The following is a 19,333-nucleotide window of genomic DNA, read 5'->3' as shown; positions in this document are numbered from 1 at the left end:
TCACAACTTCATAACTGAGCTTGTTATTGGTGTTGAAAATAGAAACTTCTTTGCATGTGCAATGCTGTGCACCTGTTGTAAGCATTGTGAGCCTGTTGTGCTATTTGAAAAGTTTGTGCTTTAAATAGCTGTGCTACGTGGAGGTGAAGTAAGTGGATGCATGTTTAATGCATTATGGTAAATGTATCGTTAGACAAAGGGGCTAGTCCTGCTTACTGAGGAGTGAATTAATCTGCACAAAAGTATATAACTTTAATTAAATTGCATGTTAACCTACAACACTTGAAAATGAAATGAAAGGACAAGCCAAAAAGTGTTTTTACTTATTTTATTCAATAATGTATACATACAAAGTATCTAGAAAGCTACAAAATATCTACCACTTTATCAAGAAGGCATCAAAATGTTACAGAGCAAAGACAAGACCATATGCAGTAAAGAACACATACACATAGCAGGATTTCTTCTCCCCCCTCGCCTTTGCTCCAACGCTTTACCGTCGTTATGGATATTAAAAGATATCACACCTTTGTACCAAGAAAAGCCAGAATATATAATTTTATACAAAGCACCTTTTTACAAAAAAAGAAAATCTCTGCACACAGACCCAATAGTTTTCTTTTTTATGATACTATTTTGAACTAGAGAATAGTTCACTTTAAAGCCAACGTCTTAAATGGTAATGAACAAAGGAGGTACCAGTACCTACACACAGACAAAATACAAATAAAGAACAAGAGCTAGACTGCTGACGTGATCCCGTTAAGAAAGCAACTGCTTTAGTGTCCGTTACTATCAAAACAGTGTCCTAACATTCATCGTGTTAAAGGCATTGATTTCGGCTCTTGAGCCGAGTAAAGGGGTGGCAGCTGGAATCGTTTTCGGGCTTCTGAACCGACAGTGTGGAAAGGTACCAGCAGTGCAGCAGTAACAGTTTCACCGCCCTTCACTGGGCCTCCGATTTACTGACATCACAAAACCATCGCATACACAGAAAAACAGGAATTACACGCCTCCAGAATTCACGCGACGAGACGCGAACCAGAACAGAGAGGAGAGCTGAGGGCAAACACAAAAACCATTAAAAATAGTCCTGTCGCTTTCAGAGAGAGCGAACACTAAAACTCCACACTTTACATTAAGCAGTACATAAGAACATACAGATCAGTCAGTCACGCAGAGTCACAACCCACGTGACTGTTCTTTAGAAACGACTGGAATGGATAACTTGGGTACATGTTGTATAAAAAAAATATTCATAATATGAATGAGTTCAGTGAGTTTTTAAAACCATAAAAATGATTCCCAATTGATAAATTAGACCAATGACTGTAGAAAACATGGACAGCAGTCTAGCGCCACTGTTGGCTGGTTGCAGTATAATGTGTAGCTCTGCCTATTTCCATATATATATATATATATATATATATATACAGCTCTGGAAAAAAAATCATATTCATATTCATAAAGTATTCAAAGTTCAGAAATCAATATTTGGTGGAATAACCCTGGTTTTTAAATCACAGTTTTCATGCATCTTGGCATGTTCTCCTCCACCAGTCTTACACACTGCTTTTGGATAACTTTGTCACTTCTAGTGCACAAATTAAATCAGTTCAGTTTGGTTTGATGGCTTGTGATCATCCATCTTTCTCTTGTTTATATTCCAGAGGTTTTCAATTCGGTAAAATCTAAGAAACTCATCATTTTTAGATGGCCTCTAATTTTTTTTGTGTCCATGTTTTATTACAGTCATTGTGCTAGACTTTTGCACCACTTAAAAACGTTTTTTAAACCCTCCAAAAAAAACAGTAAATTTGTTCTTCAAATTCCAGTAAAACCAAGACAGTTCTGCAGTATTTATAAAGAGAAAACAAAAAAAAAATAGCACAGTGATACTGATAAGATAAACGGTTAAAAGGTTCCAATTTTCTGTAAGAAATGTGTGTTTTTACCCCCAAAAAGTTAATAAATTCCTTTAAAAACACATACAAACGGAGGTGCTTCTCAAAATATTTTACAGTCTAAATCATTTTAAATAATTATAGTAATAATTTCTCTAATCAATAATCGTCACATAATGTTATTTCAATAGTTCTCCACTGAATAGTCCCTTGTCGTCTACTAGAACTTTATTTTTTAGGAAAGGCATTGTGGTGAATATTTTTTACGTACATCCACTTATTTGGTTTTTCTGTTGATAATCTTTTTTAATGCAAAATAAGAGTCTGTCTTTTCTAAGCTGGAAAAAATTAAGAAAAAAAAGGTGAACCAAAGGCACTTTCATGCTACAGTGCAGGAGACTAGGAGGAGATCACTGTACCTCCAAGGACATTTTTGGTCTTTTCCGATGAGAAAGGCGTGGTCAGTTGGTTTGAGCAGTGTTTTACTGTTTACTGTAGTGTGTAAGAGATGCAGTGGTGCAGTGATGGGTCGAGACACTGTTCTACGTGCTCAGGTTTTAGTGTTTCTTGGGCGAGAGACTGTGAGAGACAGTATGAGAGAGAGAGAGAGAGAGAGAGACAGACAGGAGAGAGTGAGACGTACTTTTCCACGTTCGTGCGGCATCCACTAAGGCACTGTGCTGGATATTGTTAACGCTTTGGCAGCTCTGTACTGTACAATTCCTACGATGTGTGACGCAAACGAGAACGAAAAGTCTTCCAGCTTAGGAAAGAGCTCACAGCTTTAGTGGCATCTTTTGGAGGAAAAAGAAAAGAAAAGAAAAGAAAAAGAAATCACACGAGCATGTGGTTAAGGCTCGCAGTCTCTGGAGGAGACCGGAGGAGGCCACAGAGGCATGGGCTTGGTGGTGTCTGGAGTTAAAGGCAGCAGAGGGACTCCTTAAATAAGAGAAGATCCATAGAAACGGAGAGATACTCTCTTAAAAATACAGATTCCTAAATGATTCCTGGTTCGGAATGTGTTAAAGGTGGAAATAAACTGGTTTAGAATCGTAGGGTTACATAATACTGTGCAAAAAATCAGTTCATTTCCAGTCCAAGGCTGCGTTCACATTACCAGGCTAAAGTGAATTAAACAATTGTTTTGATTTGTGGGCGTGCATGCTGTTTCAAAACAGATTCACATTACAGACAGATAAATACAGGTTACTTACATTCATAAATGTGAATCATTAAGACATCCAAATCTGACCTGAGCATAAAATCTAAATAGATTAATAATGCCTGTGATGTGAATGTAGCCTAAATAGCCATTAAGTACAAGTTTATCATTTTATCAGCAAGTATTTGTGAGGAGACTAGATGTAAGATAATAAATCCACTTGTTTTTTAGGAAGGTAATATCAAAGCATATGTATATGTATATGGTGGTGATAGATTTTCCAGCAGTTTTTTCATCGGTTCCTAGAGCAAATAGGACCTTTATTAACTGTAAGAGACCTGGTTAACCTAGTAAATATCTTAAGTTAACCCTCTACGGCATAGTGTTGCCCTTAGGCAACAAACCACATTTTAGTTATTATACCTTTCCATACCATATATGTTTTAGTATATTTATGAATGTTTTTATCTTTACTACATGGCACATGTTTGCATATGTATGTCCAATACAATGAGGCATACAAGTGGGTTTTATAAATATGTGTATGTTCAAGAATATGTAAAGAAGTATATTTGGCAGTTTATATTTTTACTATTTCCTTACATTCTTGTTTTAAACAAAATGCTTATGCTTTTTATTGTTTGCCGTGTGCAGTTAGACAGCTTTTTGTTAGATTTATCATGGTAAAGCAGTGGTTTGCATCCTACCCTGTAATTTAAACCAATTTATATTATCAGCTTGTTATCAAAAGTCAAAATCTTAATTTAAATTTGCTGCATCCACAGGGAACAGAAAGCTTTTATGCAGATACAGCAAACATTAAATAAAAATATAATTAATGCCCCAGAGGCTTAATTTAGACAATCTGTGTTACAACAATGGGTAAAACTTAATGTAATCAATTATATTTCTATATAATTAAAAAAAAAAATGCATATCTTGTACTTAATGGCCATTTTAAGCAATTGTTTCACAAAATTGGGAACAAACCATTAAGACACCTTTATTTTTAAGAGCGTACGCATTCCAGCAACAAGCAGAAAGGGGACGAGCCTCGAGCGAAGCTTCCCTGATGTCTTTAAGATACGATGCGATTGTGTCTCGACAAAAAGATCCGAGGAGCATTGTCCGCGATCCGAAAGAAGAAACGTAGGATCGCTTGATAAGGCGTGTCCTACTAGAGGATCAAGTGCTTGGGACATTGTGTCTATCGATAAGCCCCCCTGTGTGTGTACATTATGTATAGTAGTGCTTTTTTTACTTTTATTTATTTTAGTGATACACTTTAACTCTTTAATGTGAGGGCATGAGAACAGGAACTGGCTGTGGAGGAGGGGGGATTGTAAATGGATCTCAAATCTCTGCTTTTCTTTTTATTTATTGTTTATTATTATTATTTTTTTTTTGTCGTTATTGCAGGTGATGACTCGCCTTTAGCCACAGCAGAGAGAGAGTGAGAGAGTGAAAGAGAAGGTGGAGTAAAACCTCTGGAAAACGCCATCACAGTGCAGTCAATCATCAAAAGCCAGGTAAGAAAAAAAATAGTTCTGAATAAAACTTTTTTTTTTTCTTCAAGCCTCGTCCACACGTATCCAGATATTTAAAAAAGTATATATATATATGTATATGCCAAGATTTCCTTATATATTTCCATCCACAGTAGAACAAAAACTCTTGCATTATAATGGTATAGGTATATGGTATATTATATGGCATTATATGGTATAAAGATGTTTTTACCTTTAACTTCCATTACTTTTGTACTTCACTATTGTAAGTTGCTTCGGACAAAAGCGTCTGCCTAATGTAATGTAAATGATAGCTCTGCATGGAGTGATAGTCACTCATAACAAGAGACATACATCAACACACCACTAAAAAGAAAGAAAATAGGGAGTAGTGTGTAATTTGGAACAAAACCTTAGTGTACTACACAAGTCAAAATAAAATCTGAAATTACTGATTATAAGTCTAAACATGGCATTATATATCTAACATATATTTACGTATGTATAGGGTTCATACTTTTTTTAACCAATACATTTCCAGGCCTCTGTAACTAAAAATGAACTAAAACTAGAATTAAAATTGATTAAAGTAAGCCTAAAATTAATATGATAATGTTGACACACAATCTTTAATAATAAAATGTGTGTCAGATACTGAGAGCTCCGTTGTGTAGAGTTAATATACTGAATTAACTCTGAGCTGATGCATTTTTTTTTTTAGCTTAAAATAGATTTTCTGCATCGATAAATTGAAACACAAAGATTTGTAGAGCAAATTTCTATGACTTTTCCCAAACTTTCTGGGTATTTTTATTTTTCCAAAACTTAGCCAGGCCTGGAATTGCTATTTTCAAATTCCATGACTTTTCCGGGTTTTTCATGATCGTACGAACCCTGTATGTAATCTGCGTGTAGACACTAGTTTTATAACTTGCGTAGTTCACTATATAGGGAGTGTCCCTCGTTCACACTAGCAGGCAACAAAGTGATTTTTTTTCCTTATCAGATTAATGCAAATAAATAATAATGTGTAGATTGTGGAAACGGCTTCTACTCGCCAAAATAAAAGCTCCATCAAAAGTTTTACCAGGAGACTCTAATGCAAATAACTCATTATGATTCATTATTTCCTCACAAATTGTTCTGATTTTGTCTTAATTTAAAATGGTTTCATTTTGTATGCTTGAGTTAAGAGTCTTCTCCTTGTAGAGCTTTGTGTTTTACATTATATTGTATGAGCCTCTGCACTGATACAGGGTCAGTTCAAATAAAAGTAAAACAAATAATACTATTAGCCACAATTTGAATATTTTTATTAATTAGATACCAAATTTTGGTAAAGTATTGTATATAGTTGTGGTCTTAAATACGAGATGAGACAAAGTCATCTACTGGTGTGAATGCAACTTCTGCCTGTTCACATAAAAATACTGAAAACGACTTTTCCCCTAAATCTCTATTTTGAAAGCATTTACAAAAAGCTCTGTTGGTAGTGATTAAAAATGGTGTTTTCATGCAGAAAGGAAGCTAAAACACATTAAAATACTCTCTCTATTTCCTTTTTAAAAAAAATATCTGGATACGTGTGGACAGGGCCTGAGATTTCTATTTCCTGGGCTGGATTTTGAATTCCCTGATGCTACAAGCGTCTTTTTAAAGTCAGAAATATGTAGAATCTGTCTAATGGCCACGATAATGAACCAAACGTTCTTTTCAAATGTACTTTTTTTTTCTTTGGAAAAACAACACAAACAGAAAAAAACAAACAATGAAGAACTACATTTTATGTGAGTATATACATCTATACACACACGCTCACAAATTTAGGCCTACACACACACAAAGACGTAATCGTTTTACATGAACCATAGAAAGAAGGCTAAGATCTGCGTTCAGGGTGTGTGATAGAACATTTAAAAACCGCTAAATCAGTCGCGTCCGTTCGACTCGTTCCTCAGATCAGATTTTATCTAATTGGAGGCGGCCGCGAGTTTACGGATAGTGTTAACTTTCTATATACAACCTACGGAGGAGAAACGTCAGTTAGGAGGAGTCGTCCTTTATAATGAAGAATTATTTCCTGTATCAAAACATAAAATACAACTGTACCGCAATTCACAGCTGCAGTCGGAACATCCAAACACACATACATAATTAAAGACTGAAAAAACAAACAAACGAACAATCAAATAAACAAAACGTAATAATGTAATAACAAAAAGTGTCACCCGGGCGTGAGCGAGAATCGTTGCGGGTGAGTGTTGAACTAGAGGCACTGCCACTTTCTTTTTTTTTTTTTGTATTGAGGTTGAGAGTCTATAGGACAGGAGCTTCAGTCTTTCACCAGCCTGTAGATGTGATGCTGCGCCCCGTGCTCGCTGTTCGACACCTCAAACACACAGGCCATGCACAGCAGGGTCTCCTGTGTGTCTCTGTTTGTGACCACCTGCCTCACAGAGAAAGAAAGAGAGAGAGAGAATGTGAGAGAGTGCGAGGTTACATGCCGTTACTGCACATCCTAACAGCCTGCCTAATACTCCCTCAAACAAACACACACCCTAGGTTTCCTCGAGAAAGGTATTCACATGTGTATTCACGTGTATTTAGGCAAAACAAACCATAAACCACTTGATGAAAAGGAAATATGGCATTCAAAAGTTTGGTCTCTGCTAGTCACAAATGCAATTAAATCAAAAATGAACTTAAAAAGGACAGATTTTAAGATTAAAATACATTTTAAAAATGTTAAACTAAAACAGTTAAGCAAAAACACTACAGTAAACACTACAGTTTGTGAACACTTTTTCATAGCCAAGTAAGTTTGCATTCAGGTTTAGTTAAATATAGTATATATACTCCCCCATTCACCCCCAGCATTCACAAATACAGTGCTTATCTCATAAGGGCATAGTGTTACCCATGCAAATAAAATCACTATTTTTACACCAATAACAAGCGCAAAGTATCTCCACACTACATTGGTTTAATTCTGAGGCCCTGATTATTAAAAAGGAGGCACTGGAACCTTTTTAATCATTAAAACTTTTAAATCCAGGTAAGCTAGGTAAAAAGGCTTTACAGTTTCTGGCTTTTAAAGTGTTAAAAAAAAATATTGACTGAATTTAGGATTGTTTCTGTTTGTTTTTGCTGCTCGACTGTATAATAAACTAATAATCTTAACCTTCCTATTATCTTTTGACTTGCTAAAACCCTTCTCTTCTTTATCTGTGGGGTCAGTTTGAATTTAGCAATTAAAACACGAATTGTTACCCAAGTTTATGTATGTTTTATGCAGCTAAAAAAAAAGCCTAGGGTAAAACTGACATCAAATAACACTGGTGTTTACAGGATGTAAAAAATATATTATTGTGTTAATTATGTTAACCCTCCTGTTATGTTCCGGGTCGGTTTGATATGTTTTAAAGTTTGAAGATCTAGGAAAAAGTATTTTTTCAGTATGAAACTTCTTTTGCTTGCCTTAATTAGTTTAATCAACATATAATATGAAAATGCTTCATCTCACATATTTGCAACAACCACCCCCTGCAACAACTAAAACAAAATGACAGTTATATTTCAATGTTATGTAAAACTATTGTTTTTTATGTTGGTCTTTTAAAAGTAATAAAGTAGTAAAACATAAAAAAAGTTTGAGCATGTTTTTTTTTAATGAAAAACAAGTGAATTATCCTAATTGAACCATCATTACCTGTTAGAGGTAAGAAACTCCATTATAATAATTAGCAATGGAGTTAGTAAAAAAGAAAATATATTTACACTGCTTGTAAGGATTTTTGGGGGGGTTTTACACATCTTTTGGATAATTAAACATGCATCGGTTCAAATTAACCCCGGTTCACCATTGCTGTTCCTGACAAATGAACATAACAGGAGGGTTAACTTGATTTTCCACATTAAAAAGTCGTTAAATATGAAGCACAAATGTTAAACACTGACTTTTCTGTCTAATTTTTAAATAGCCATAACAGTCAAATATTTGTTTTCTGAAAAACTTAAATTAGTTAATATATGAGGCGATTATAATTTAGGAAAGTGTCGATATGCATTCTTTGCATAATTGCAGACGTGTAAATCAGCTTTAACATAAACACACACTTTCCCTGCAGCCCCTCAGGTCAACCTGGGTGAAAGTAGGCGGCTCTACAGATCCCAGCAGTGCTGCTGTCAGTTTTACAGGCCGTGTTAGAATGGGTCTATCTGTGGAATGTGAGGAAGTGATGAAGATGTAAAGAGGGGAGGAGGAAGAAGAGGAGCAGAAAGAGCACCTATAACTGCATTCATCACGCTCTATTCCTGCAGGAGAAACTCAGCTCTGATCCCTGTGTGGTTCCTGCCTAATAAAACCACCCCCTCACCCCCCTCTCCACAGGAGATTAGCAGGCTCCAGGAGAGATTGCAGGAATGTCAGGAATGTTGAGCCCAGGGCCACAGGCTCCGCCCACCGCCCTGAGGAGGCGGCGGTCCAGATAGAGAAAGAGAGATGTTGATAGAAGAAGGTGACTCACCAATAGGATGGTGAAGTTCTCCAGAACGCTGTTCATCATGTACTTCTCAGGCAGGTGTTTGAGTTTGTGGATGAAGTTGATCATGTATTCACACATCGGAGATCGGCTTATCCGGTACACGAAGCGGCCGTTCTCGAAGCGAGCATACTCCGTCTGCAGAAAAGCACAAAGACCAAAGTCAAGGCAGGTATTACACAAATATTTGGAAACTTCACAAAAAAAAGGTTAGTATACCCGTAGATGAAATTGACCAAATTGGGCCCAAATTGTTAATATTTTGTGTGGCAAACATTATTTTCTGGCATAGATTTCACTACAGCTTCACAGGTATTCAGCCACTGGAATCCTCTTCCACCTTCCAGGTGAGTAAAGACCAAGAGCTTAGCAATAAACTGCATGAAATTCAGCTTTTGTTAAGACAGACAATCTTCAAGCACAGTTCAAGATCAGATCAGACAGTCTACACAAGATGCCGCATAGGTCACTCAGAACTAACACATAGAAACCTTATGAGCAGTGTTGGGCACGTTACTTTGGAAAAAGTAATTAGTTATAGTTACTAGTTACTTCTTCAAATACGTAACTGAGTTACTAACTAAGTTACTCCACTATAAAAGTAACTAGTTACCAGTAAAAGTAACTATCGTGTTAGTTACTCGCCCCCATAACCCTGTTAACCTCAAACATCTAATTTAGTACATATTTACTGAGTTACATTTCCCTTATCATGCCATAACCTTTGAACAATTGTACTCTATCTCTATCTACATAAAAGCAAGTGTATGCCACAAATAGCCACAATTTTGGTGAGGTGGCAATAAAACCTCGACAACAAACCAACCAACCAATCCAGGTGAGGATGCCCCACAGGTGCTCAATTAGGTTTCTAGTCTAGAGATCATGTTCTGCTTTAGAACTCACCAGTGCTACTCATACAGCTCAGACCATGATGCTACCATCACCATGCTTGACTGTAGACATAGAAACAGTTGTCTTGGTACTTCATACCAGGACACTGCCACACATGCTGGACACCATCTGAGCCAAACAAGTTTATCTTGATCTTGTCACACCACTGAACATGATTCCAGAAACCCATACACTTGGGCTGGTTCAGCAACCTATGTGCAGGCTTTATTGTGCATTAGCTTCAGAAAAGGCTTCCTTCGAGGACAGTGCCATGCAGACAGAGTTGATGCAGTGTATGGTCCGAGCAATTCTTCAAGCTCTGCAGCAATGCTGGCAGCACTTGTGCCAGCCTCTGGATATTACGCTGAACATATGCACTCAACTTCTTTGGTCAGTTTTGATTTGACGGGTTGTACTGGAAAACTGCTGCATAAGCTTGGCCCTCATGCTGTATCTCAGTCTTTTTATAGCCTAGGCATCTTTAATGAGATAAACGATTATGTTTTTCACATGTTCAGAGGATTCTTGCCATGTTGAATATCCAGTGGCTAGTATAAAAGAATTGAACCCAAAACACCATATTTACAGACCTGCTCCCTATTCACAGCTGAGACCATGTAACACTAAAGAGTCACATGACACCGGGGAGGGAAAATAGCTAATTGGACACAATTTGTGCCGTTTTCACTTAGAGGTGTACTCACTTTTGTTGCCAGTGGTTCAGACCACTGTGTTAATTTCAACTGATTTTTTTTTTTTTAATGGTCACATTCTTTTCTATGTTGTCAACTTTTTAAATACATGTTATATATAATATACATTCACAAAAGTGAGTACACCCTTTAGTACATTCCCACACCACGTAAAAAAGATGCCTAGGCTATAAGAAGATTGCCAACACCTTGAAACTGAGCTGCAGCAAGGTGGCCAAGACCATACATCAGTTTACCAGGATGGGTCTCACACCAAAGAAGTTGATTGCACATGCTCAGCATAATATCCAGAGGTTGGCTTTAAATAATGAACTTAAGAGTACTGAGAGCATGGGATATAGGAGGTGGGAGGTCAGCCTGCAGTGCTCAGAAGATATGCTGGACACTGCATTGACTTGGTCTGCATGGCACTGTCCAAGAGAAAGCCTCTTCTAAAGCTGATGCACAAGAAAGCCTGCAAACAGTTTGCTGTGGATTATTACATGAATTTCTGGATAATGGTGACTTAACCCAATTGAGCACCTGTGGGGCATCCGCAAGCAAAGGGGGAAGAGGACAAGGTGTGGAAAGAGTGGAAGGGAATTCCAGTAGCAACCTGTGAAATCTAATATAATCTACTGAACTCTATGCTTAAGAGAGCTAAGGCATTAAGGCAGTGCTGGAAAATAATCCCTTTCAACTTTGTTGTTTTATTTTTTGAAAAGCTTGTGTACAACCTACCTCCACTTTCTCCACCACCTGTTTGCCGAAGGAGCACACTTTAGTGGAGCAGGTGATGGTCATGTTCTCCGGGCTCTCGTACTGGCTGGTGACTCCATAGAAGGCACCGGTTTCCTCCTGAACGTTGCAGTTTAAATCAGCCTGAAAAAACAGCAGAAGTGTGAAACATTAGAGCTGACAGCGGGATCACTAAGTCTATATTTTAATGAAAAACAGCGTGTCTATTTTAAAGAGTGTGACTTTTGTAGCACCCATTAACACCTTAGCAACAGTAAAATAATACCACAAACTGCTATCTGCAGTCAAACATGAGTATATAGGATAATTGCACTAATTGTAGTTTGGAAAGGGGGGAGAACATGTTCTGCTTTAGAACTCACTAGTGCCAGAGGCACTCATACAGCCCCAGACCATGATGCTACCACCGACATGCTTGACTGTAGACAGTCGCCTTGGTACTCCATACCAGGGCACAGCTATCTGTTTTAAAGAGTGTGACTTTTGTAGCACCCATCAACACCTTAGCAACAATTAAATAAAATCACAAACATTAGTATATATTAGGATAATTACACTGAATCATAATGTAAGTTAGACAATGAAGTTCTGGACCTTGGCTTTAATTAAATAACCCTCTTCAAAAAGTACTTTTTCCAAAAATATATATAATAAATAAGTACCCTCTCTATTAAAAAAAATAAAACATAAAACGGATGTATAGGCCAATTTATAGGTTCTTGCACATCTCTATTAAAAAACAGTTTTTAAATGGCAAGTGGTTCCTATATGGCATCACACAAAGAACCATTTGAAGCATTATTATTATTATTATATATTACATATTAGTATATTTAAGTATATTACTATATATACCAACATAATGCTGTAATAATAAATAATACAGTAATACAGGCTTTTTTATACAGTGCTGCCACCTGGTGGACATGCTGAGAGTAGTTCACTCTTAAAGCAGGCTCCCTCTTATTACTGTAAAGATGAACAAAACCGGATCTGTTCTGGTGCATTAAGGATGAAATTAGGGAAATATCCAGGAGAGATCTGTATCCCTTAAGTAAATAGTTTGGATCATGAAACTCTATTCATTTTCAGCGCTGTGTTTTCCATTCATCTCTCTAACAATCTGAGCCTTTATGCCTGTCCATTTAAAACAGCGCTGTATCAGCGTGGCCTTTCAAAGGCAGATGATAAAGAATAGATTAAATGACATCATGCGCGAAAGCTATTTCATCCCTGTGAAAAAGAGCAGCTCTCAGTGGCCCCCGTTTTCTTTCATTAGGAGCTGATGTTCATTATCGAAATTAATATGAAAAAAGAAAGGAAAAGAAAAGAAAAACGCAAATATTCCTCTCCGGCATGCTCTCCCCTTCATTAAGACAGCCCGTTAGATTTTCACATAATATTCAGAAGAGGCATTATTGTGCAGATCTGCCGATTCATTTGAAATTCAGATCCGCTCATCACTTCAAACGGAATCTGAGCCGCCTCGCTCTGGCCCACTTTGTTGCTCGCCGCTAGTTAGCATTTTGTTTTGGGTAAAACATATGCAATGTTTAAACAGCTATTAGAGCCGCAGTCGGGCCTAGCAATTGTTTTCAAATATTAGATGGAATTAGCGAAGGCTTTGATCCGGCGCTTTCCCGCTATGCCACCGCAAATATAGAGCCGCATGTAAACTGCGCCTGAAGTGGCTCATTCTTTTCATGCCCAAGTGGGCAGCAGTCCAGAAATTCAGAGAGAGCGGAGAACAGCGCATACATGTTCAGAGAGCTGCTGGAACAAGAACACTCTTAAAGGAGAAATCTGGTGTGAAACGGACTTGTAGTGAAACATGATGAAATATCCCTAGCATTCCCAAATACAGCACTTTTAGCTGATACTCCCAACAGGCTTACAATGCTAGAGATAGGGGCATAGCGTTTCCCATGCAAAGAAATCTTCATTTTTACACCATTAACAAGCTCAAGAGTAGCTCCACACTTCATTGGTAGAATTCTGAAGGCCCTGACATTTAAGAGCTTTAACAATGCACAGATTGGGTATAAATCATGTTTTTAATAAACTGAGTACCTTCAAGTAGTTCTTCGGTGCAGTCATTTTGAAATTCATCACAATAATTGAACTGAGGATTGGGGAACAGATAGCAAAATGAATAATAGAGCTATTTTCAGCTGGAATTCCACTGAATTAATTTAATCCATTTCCCCTATCCTACCTATTTGTTTGTGCTTGTCAGTTGATTTATTGTGACTTATATAAAGGTATATAAATGTGTATACTGACGGACACTGGAGTTACACTTCAGAATGCGGGTCTGTGACTGAAAATTGAAGACATTTTTGGATATTTTAGATTAAAAAGATAAAACATCTGTATGTGAATTGCGATTATTCCATTTTTTATAAAAATCACATTAAAAATCATGTAATTCGAATGAACCAAATTAATTGTGAATATTGCCCAGCACTAATCACTACTATTTATATCAGAACTATTTAAATACTAAATGCATTGTGTGTGAGACAAATGTGTTGATAGGATTACATTACAACTTTATATCTACTTTAGCCTTGTAGTTCTAATACATAACTAAAGAACTGAGCATCAGGCACTACATACATACATACATACATATTCAGAATAAAAAGGGGAAAAAATGTGTTGATTACATTTTTTTCACCAACATATTCATCTCATATTCATCTCAGTGTCAGACTACGTGTAACATAAGGTAGATGAAACCCTGCAAATAAACTCCGACTCGCCGTGAAGAGCCACTCACCCAGAACTTTATGAGGAAGAAGGAATTCTGAGGGCCTTTGCCAAAGAGCTCCTTCAGCCCTCCTTTCTTCTCGGGGAATTTGTCGTAAATCTGACGGATGTCCACCGACTCCAACAAGGCATCGTTGTAGGAGTGATTTGTCTGACCGATGTGCACAAAGAGGTGCTTGTTGTACTGCGGAGAGAAGAGAGACAGACGCTCAGGAACAAGGAAACGTGATGCTTTCCAAACACACACAACTCAGTTACAGATCGGACCGAGCGAGCGGTCGAGCCGGGAGAAAATAGCAGCTGTCTCCTGAGCTTCAATAACAGCGTGACAGTAAATGTACGAGGTGTTTTATGTTCTTAGGGCTTTCACAGTAACTCATAAAAGCCTATTACTGAGCTAAATTTAGCAGCTGCAGTCCCGCGCCACAGATACGAGCGTTTCAAACACGCAGCTAAACGCATGATAAATGGCTGATGTCACGCGTTATCGATAGCAAAACAAAGCTCTCTGGAGAATGCGGGAAAACTAAGACGGATCGCGGCCGTCTCAGACAAATCATAAAAAATGTGAGGCTCGGGCTCAGGGTTGCCAGTCTGAGGGACAGAAGAGCGCTTGGCCTTTCTGCCTGACCTCGTCTCGTGTCTGCTTACAGCGATACAGACAGCCTGGCATACCCATAGAGAGAGAGAGAGCGGGGTGATGTGTGTTTGTGTATAAATGTATTTTTTAATACAGTAAAATATGTAAGTATGTATAACAGTTAACAGATTCAGGGTTAAACCTAGTGCTGGATAAGATGAGTTCAAATACTTTAGTGTTCTTGTGAAAACAACCAATAGCTTTGGACTGATTATTGAGTAATACAGACCCAAAAATATAAGCTATTAGCTAAATATTACATTTCTAGCTAAATACATACTTTATCCCAGCGGGGGTTTGTGCCAAAAGTGCTGGAACTTTTTTCGGTTTTAGCTTAATCCTCTGACTGAATGGAATGGTTAGAAAGTACGTATGTTAGTCTGTGGGAGGTGCTGGTAATCAACGTAAGGTGGATAAACACTTCAGAAATGAGGAGCGTTTTTTAATATTTTAGATCAAAAAGATTGTGAAAATTGTGATTACTCCATTTTGAAAATCACATTAAAAATGTAATTCGAATGAACCATTCAATTAATTAATTAGCTTTGGACTGATTATTGAGTAATACAGTTAAACTTAAAAATATTCTAAGAGTTGTCATGGGCTCTGCATATCACCACCCTGGATTTGAAATTAAACAAATAAAATCGAAGTGCAGACTTTCAAGTTTAATTCAAGGGGTTGAACAAAAACATCTTATGAAATGTTTAGGAATTGTGGAGATATTCTTCAAAACTCACCTTTTTAAAAGTAGTAGGACAAATAAAATGTAACATGAATAAAATGTTCATTTTTAATACTTTGTTGAGAATACTTTGCAGGTAATGACTGCCTGAAGTCTGGAACCCTGGAACATCACTAAAGTACAAACTGCCTTTAGTTGTCTTAAACAAGCGAAAGGCTGCTGGATCAGGTTCAGATCTAGTGTTTGATTCAGCCTCTGTTGGGTTGTTTTGGCTGCGTTTGGTTTAATCTGAGCGGAAAGTAATTCTCTAAACTTCAGAATTCATACTTCAGCTTCTGTCACTTCAATAAACACTAAATCTTACAATAAACACAATAAAAAATAAAATCTATATTGTAATATCGCAATATTCTTGAAAGCATGTTTGTATATATGCAATTTTTATGCATTAAATATGCTGAACTTTAGTTTTGCAGTCAAGGTTTGTTGTTACAATACTCTATTTTTGTAACATTTTTATTATATTGTTTTACAAAATCTTGGTAAGGTTCTGTTTACAAAATAGACCAAATTCCTAGATTTTTTTTTTTTTTTGCTTCTTCTGAATGTATAAAACTGCTATATTTATACTAAATAAAAAATAATATTTTTATTTTGTTGCAGTAGTTTATTTCTGAAATTAAATGTTTGGTTAATTTTCATTCATCTCCAAGAATCTCCAAGAATATCGATATCACAAAAAATACCCCGAAATATCGTGATATAATTTTAGGGGCATATCGCCCACCCCTACTCACAGAGTCTGGGTCCCTCTGCTGCTCCAGAAATGCTGAGAACTCCACCAGCCGGAGTTTGGTGGTGCCGATGGAGCGGCCCTGCCACGCTGGCACTGTGGGTGCTGGTGCTGCTGGGGACTCGTAACCTGCTCACACACAACACAGCCAATGGTTTCTTTCAGCAATTCCAAAAATTCAACTTAAATCTGACTCAAATATTTCTAATTCATCAATAAATCATTAACAGGTGACGTACTTGAGATTGCTGTGGTGACGGCGGGCTGGATGGGGTAGGCTTGCTGGGCGAATGGTTTGATACTGAAACAGACAGGAAGAGGAGGAGTCAGGGCAGGGAGCACAGCTGTCCAACACACTGAAGATATTACGAGAGCCGGACACTGAAGAATAAAACAAAGCTGGACGAAGAATTCAGACTTGGATGAGCTTTGTTCCTGCCTTTAATACAGCAGAGGAACGAGGGAGGAGGAAAAGAACAAAGACATGGGGATGGATGCGAAAAAGAGAGGTAGAAGGAGAACAAAGAGAAGACAGACGGTAGGGGTGAGAGAGAGAAGGGGAGAGAGAGAGATACTAAAGATGATGAAGAAGCTGAAGATTGAGAGAAAAGAGAAATGATTAATCTTAGAGATAGTAAGACAAAATAAAAGAATGAAAGAAGCCCAAATCAATGAAAGAAACAGGTGAAGATATGCCTAGATGAGAAATAGAGAGAAAGAAAAAGAGCAAGAGAAATGAAATTGTCACTGTCCAATGAAAAACATGCATCTCCAAAACAGCAACTGTACAGGAGAGAGAGGAAAAAAAAAACCTTCTAAACTTTCAATGGAAGCCAAAGTAAAAAGTGTTTATTTCAGGTCAATTTGAAGCATTTTTATTGGTCTGTTCATCAATAATTGTGGTACAGTGTGGACAGTTTGTGTGTTCAAATTATTTAGTAAACTAAACATCAACAACATGGAGATACTTATTTTTCCAAATGTTTAGCAAAATTTGATATCAACAATTTTTTTTCACAAGTTTGCATTTATTTTGCCACTTTTTTTATTAGGGGATTAACGGTACGTATATTCTTTAGGAGCCATCATGATACGGGGTCATGGTTTGGTTCACGTAAACGTGAGAAGAATACACAGTACAGCCTAAAGGAGACTTGTGGAACCAAGGAACGTACTGCAGAACTATGCAAAATGTTCACAGGAGTGTTGCACCCGGCGCTGCACTGAAACCACGCCCTGCCATAGGAAATGAATGGTCGCCTATCGCCTGTGTGTGAACACAGGGTTAGGCGCTTGTATTCTCTCTCTCTCTCTCTCTCTCTCTCTCTCTCTCGCATGTGCACTGGCTCTCTCGCTCTCACTTTCTCTCTCCAGTAATATGTTTAGGGGGAAAAAAATGTAGTTTAAACTTATTTTGTTGTTTCTGTTCTTAATAAACATGCATCCCAATAAACTAAACATGATTATAATGAAGAGTCACTGTTATTATGAAGTTAATAAAGGTGAGGCTATACAGAATGCCCAGCCTCTTAAAATTTTTCCACCGAACGTACCGAAAACATAGCAAACTGTGGGGTTTATACAGAGGTGTGGACCGAACCTTGATTTTTTTGTACTGTTACACCCCTATTTTGTTTATCATTTAAATCATCTAAATGTATTTAGATTAGAGAGAGAGAGAGAGAGAGAGAGAGAGAGAGGAACATTGAAAGTATTTAGTTGAGAAAGCAAGAAATAGAGAAAGAAAAAAGGCAAGACTCATTAGAGAGAATGAGTAAAAGGGGGGAGAGAGAGATAAGAATAAGAGAAAAGGAGATAGGGAACAGAGGTAAATAGTCAGAAAGAGAGGGAGAGAAAGTATGATATAGCGAGGAGGAAAAAGCAGAGGAATAGGCAGATAGAGATACAGAAAGTAGAAGAGTAAAAGAGTTTTAAAGTTGGCTCAGAGAGAAAGGGAAAGAATGATTAGAGAGAGAGAGAGATAAAGTGTGTATTTGGCTGTTTTGGAGCAGAAGTTTGGAGTTTGGAGGGAAGTACTCACTCTTGTGAGGATCCTGGCTGGCCCGTGGAAATCATGCCCTGCCAAAACTGAAGAATTAGATAAATAAATAGACAAAACAGCAAAGCCTTTCCTCACACACACACACACACACACACACTCCCACTCACACACACTCCCGCTCCCACCCTGCAGAGTGTGATACCCCCCTTATCTGACAGTTAGTTCCCACTCCTACAAAGCCCAGGTGAATAACGTGCCATACTGGCCTGTTATCTTGACTATAGCATTGGTGGCTTATCAGATGTGGCCAGTGGATGCGAGCTGGGCTTGCTTGTGTGTGTAATGGGATTGGGCCCCGGTTGGCCGATAGCGGGGGGCGCCAGAGGGCCGTCTTACCCCAGCTGCTCCGGGGAAGGCGGGGCGAGGGATGCCTGGCAGGCCCAGCTTGTTGTGGATGGCCGTGGCGGAGACGATCTGTGCCGAGGACATGGAGGCCATGCTCTGGAGGGCTTTGTCCTTCACGGTCTGATCCTTCAACAGCGTTCACAAAAGGGGCTTAAGACTCCATGAAGGGTGAGGGGTGGGGGGGAACAAAACACAAAACACACATCCGACAAGACAAGCGGGACACAGCCTGTGCCTTCATGAAACAAGCAAAGACGTGATTGGCCGAAATGGAAGAGAGCAAGCCAACTAGAGGAAGTCTCTGCAGTCACAGAAGCACTGGTTTCAGAACAGCATCAAAAGCAGTTAAAGTGATGGAGTCCGGTGCCAAGACCTGCCCATCATGAAGAGTACACTATATGGGCAAAAGTATTGGGACACCTGCTCATTCATTGTCCTTAAACATGGTGTCCACAAATTTTTGGACAATATAATGTAAGAGCGCTAATATAGAGGGTGTGTAATAGCAGTCTACATAGCCCTTTTCACATGACGATTAATGACATTTGTTCATATTTCAATAAAATATATACAGTG

At 38.0% G+C, this 19,333-nt stretch overlaps 1 protein-coding gene across 7 annotated transcripts in view; it reads right to left on the bottom strand.

The window, feature by feature from the left end:
• Positions 1-314: 314 nt before the first annotated feature.
• The window catches only part of tead1b (TEA domain family member 1b), a 115,649-nt gene continuing 96,630 nt past the window's right edge, over positions 315-19,333 (bottom strand). For 6 of the 7 annotated variants that reach the window (XM_015607220.3, XM_007254650.4, XM_007254652.4 and 3 more), the window contains 8 exons: positions 18,749-18,883; positions 18,392-18,438; positions 16,590-16,651; positions 16,355-16,479; positions 14,243-14,416; positions 11,443-11,583; positions 9,101-9,253; positions 315-7,020 (listed from right to left, as the gene is read on the bottom strand). In XM_015607220.3, the coding sequence (XP_015462706.1) occupies positions 6,907-7,020; positions 9,101-9,253; positions 11,443-11,583; positions 14,243-14,416; positions 16,355-16,479; positions 16,590-16,651; positions 18,392-18,438; positions 18,749-18,883 (951 nt within the window). In that variant the 3' untranslated portion in view covers positions 315-6,906. The remainder of the gene's footprint in view (positions 7,021-9,100; positions 9,254-11,442; positions 11,584-14,242; positions 14,417-16,354; positions 16,480-16,589; positions 16,652-18,391; positions 18,439-18,748; positions 18,884-19,333) is intronic. The other variant, XM_015607221.3, reaches the window with a different exon arrangement.

Source organism: Astyanax mexicanus, chromosome 16 (genome assembly GCF_023375975.1).
Source record: "Astyanax mexicanus isolate ESR-SI-001 chromosome 16, AstMex3_surface, whole genome shotgun sequence".
NCBI lineage: Eukaryota > Metazoa > Chordata > Actinopteri > Characiformes > Acestrorhamphidae > Astyanax > Astyanax mexicanus.
This window is presented reverse-complemented; position numbering and strand designations above follow the sequence as displayed.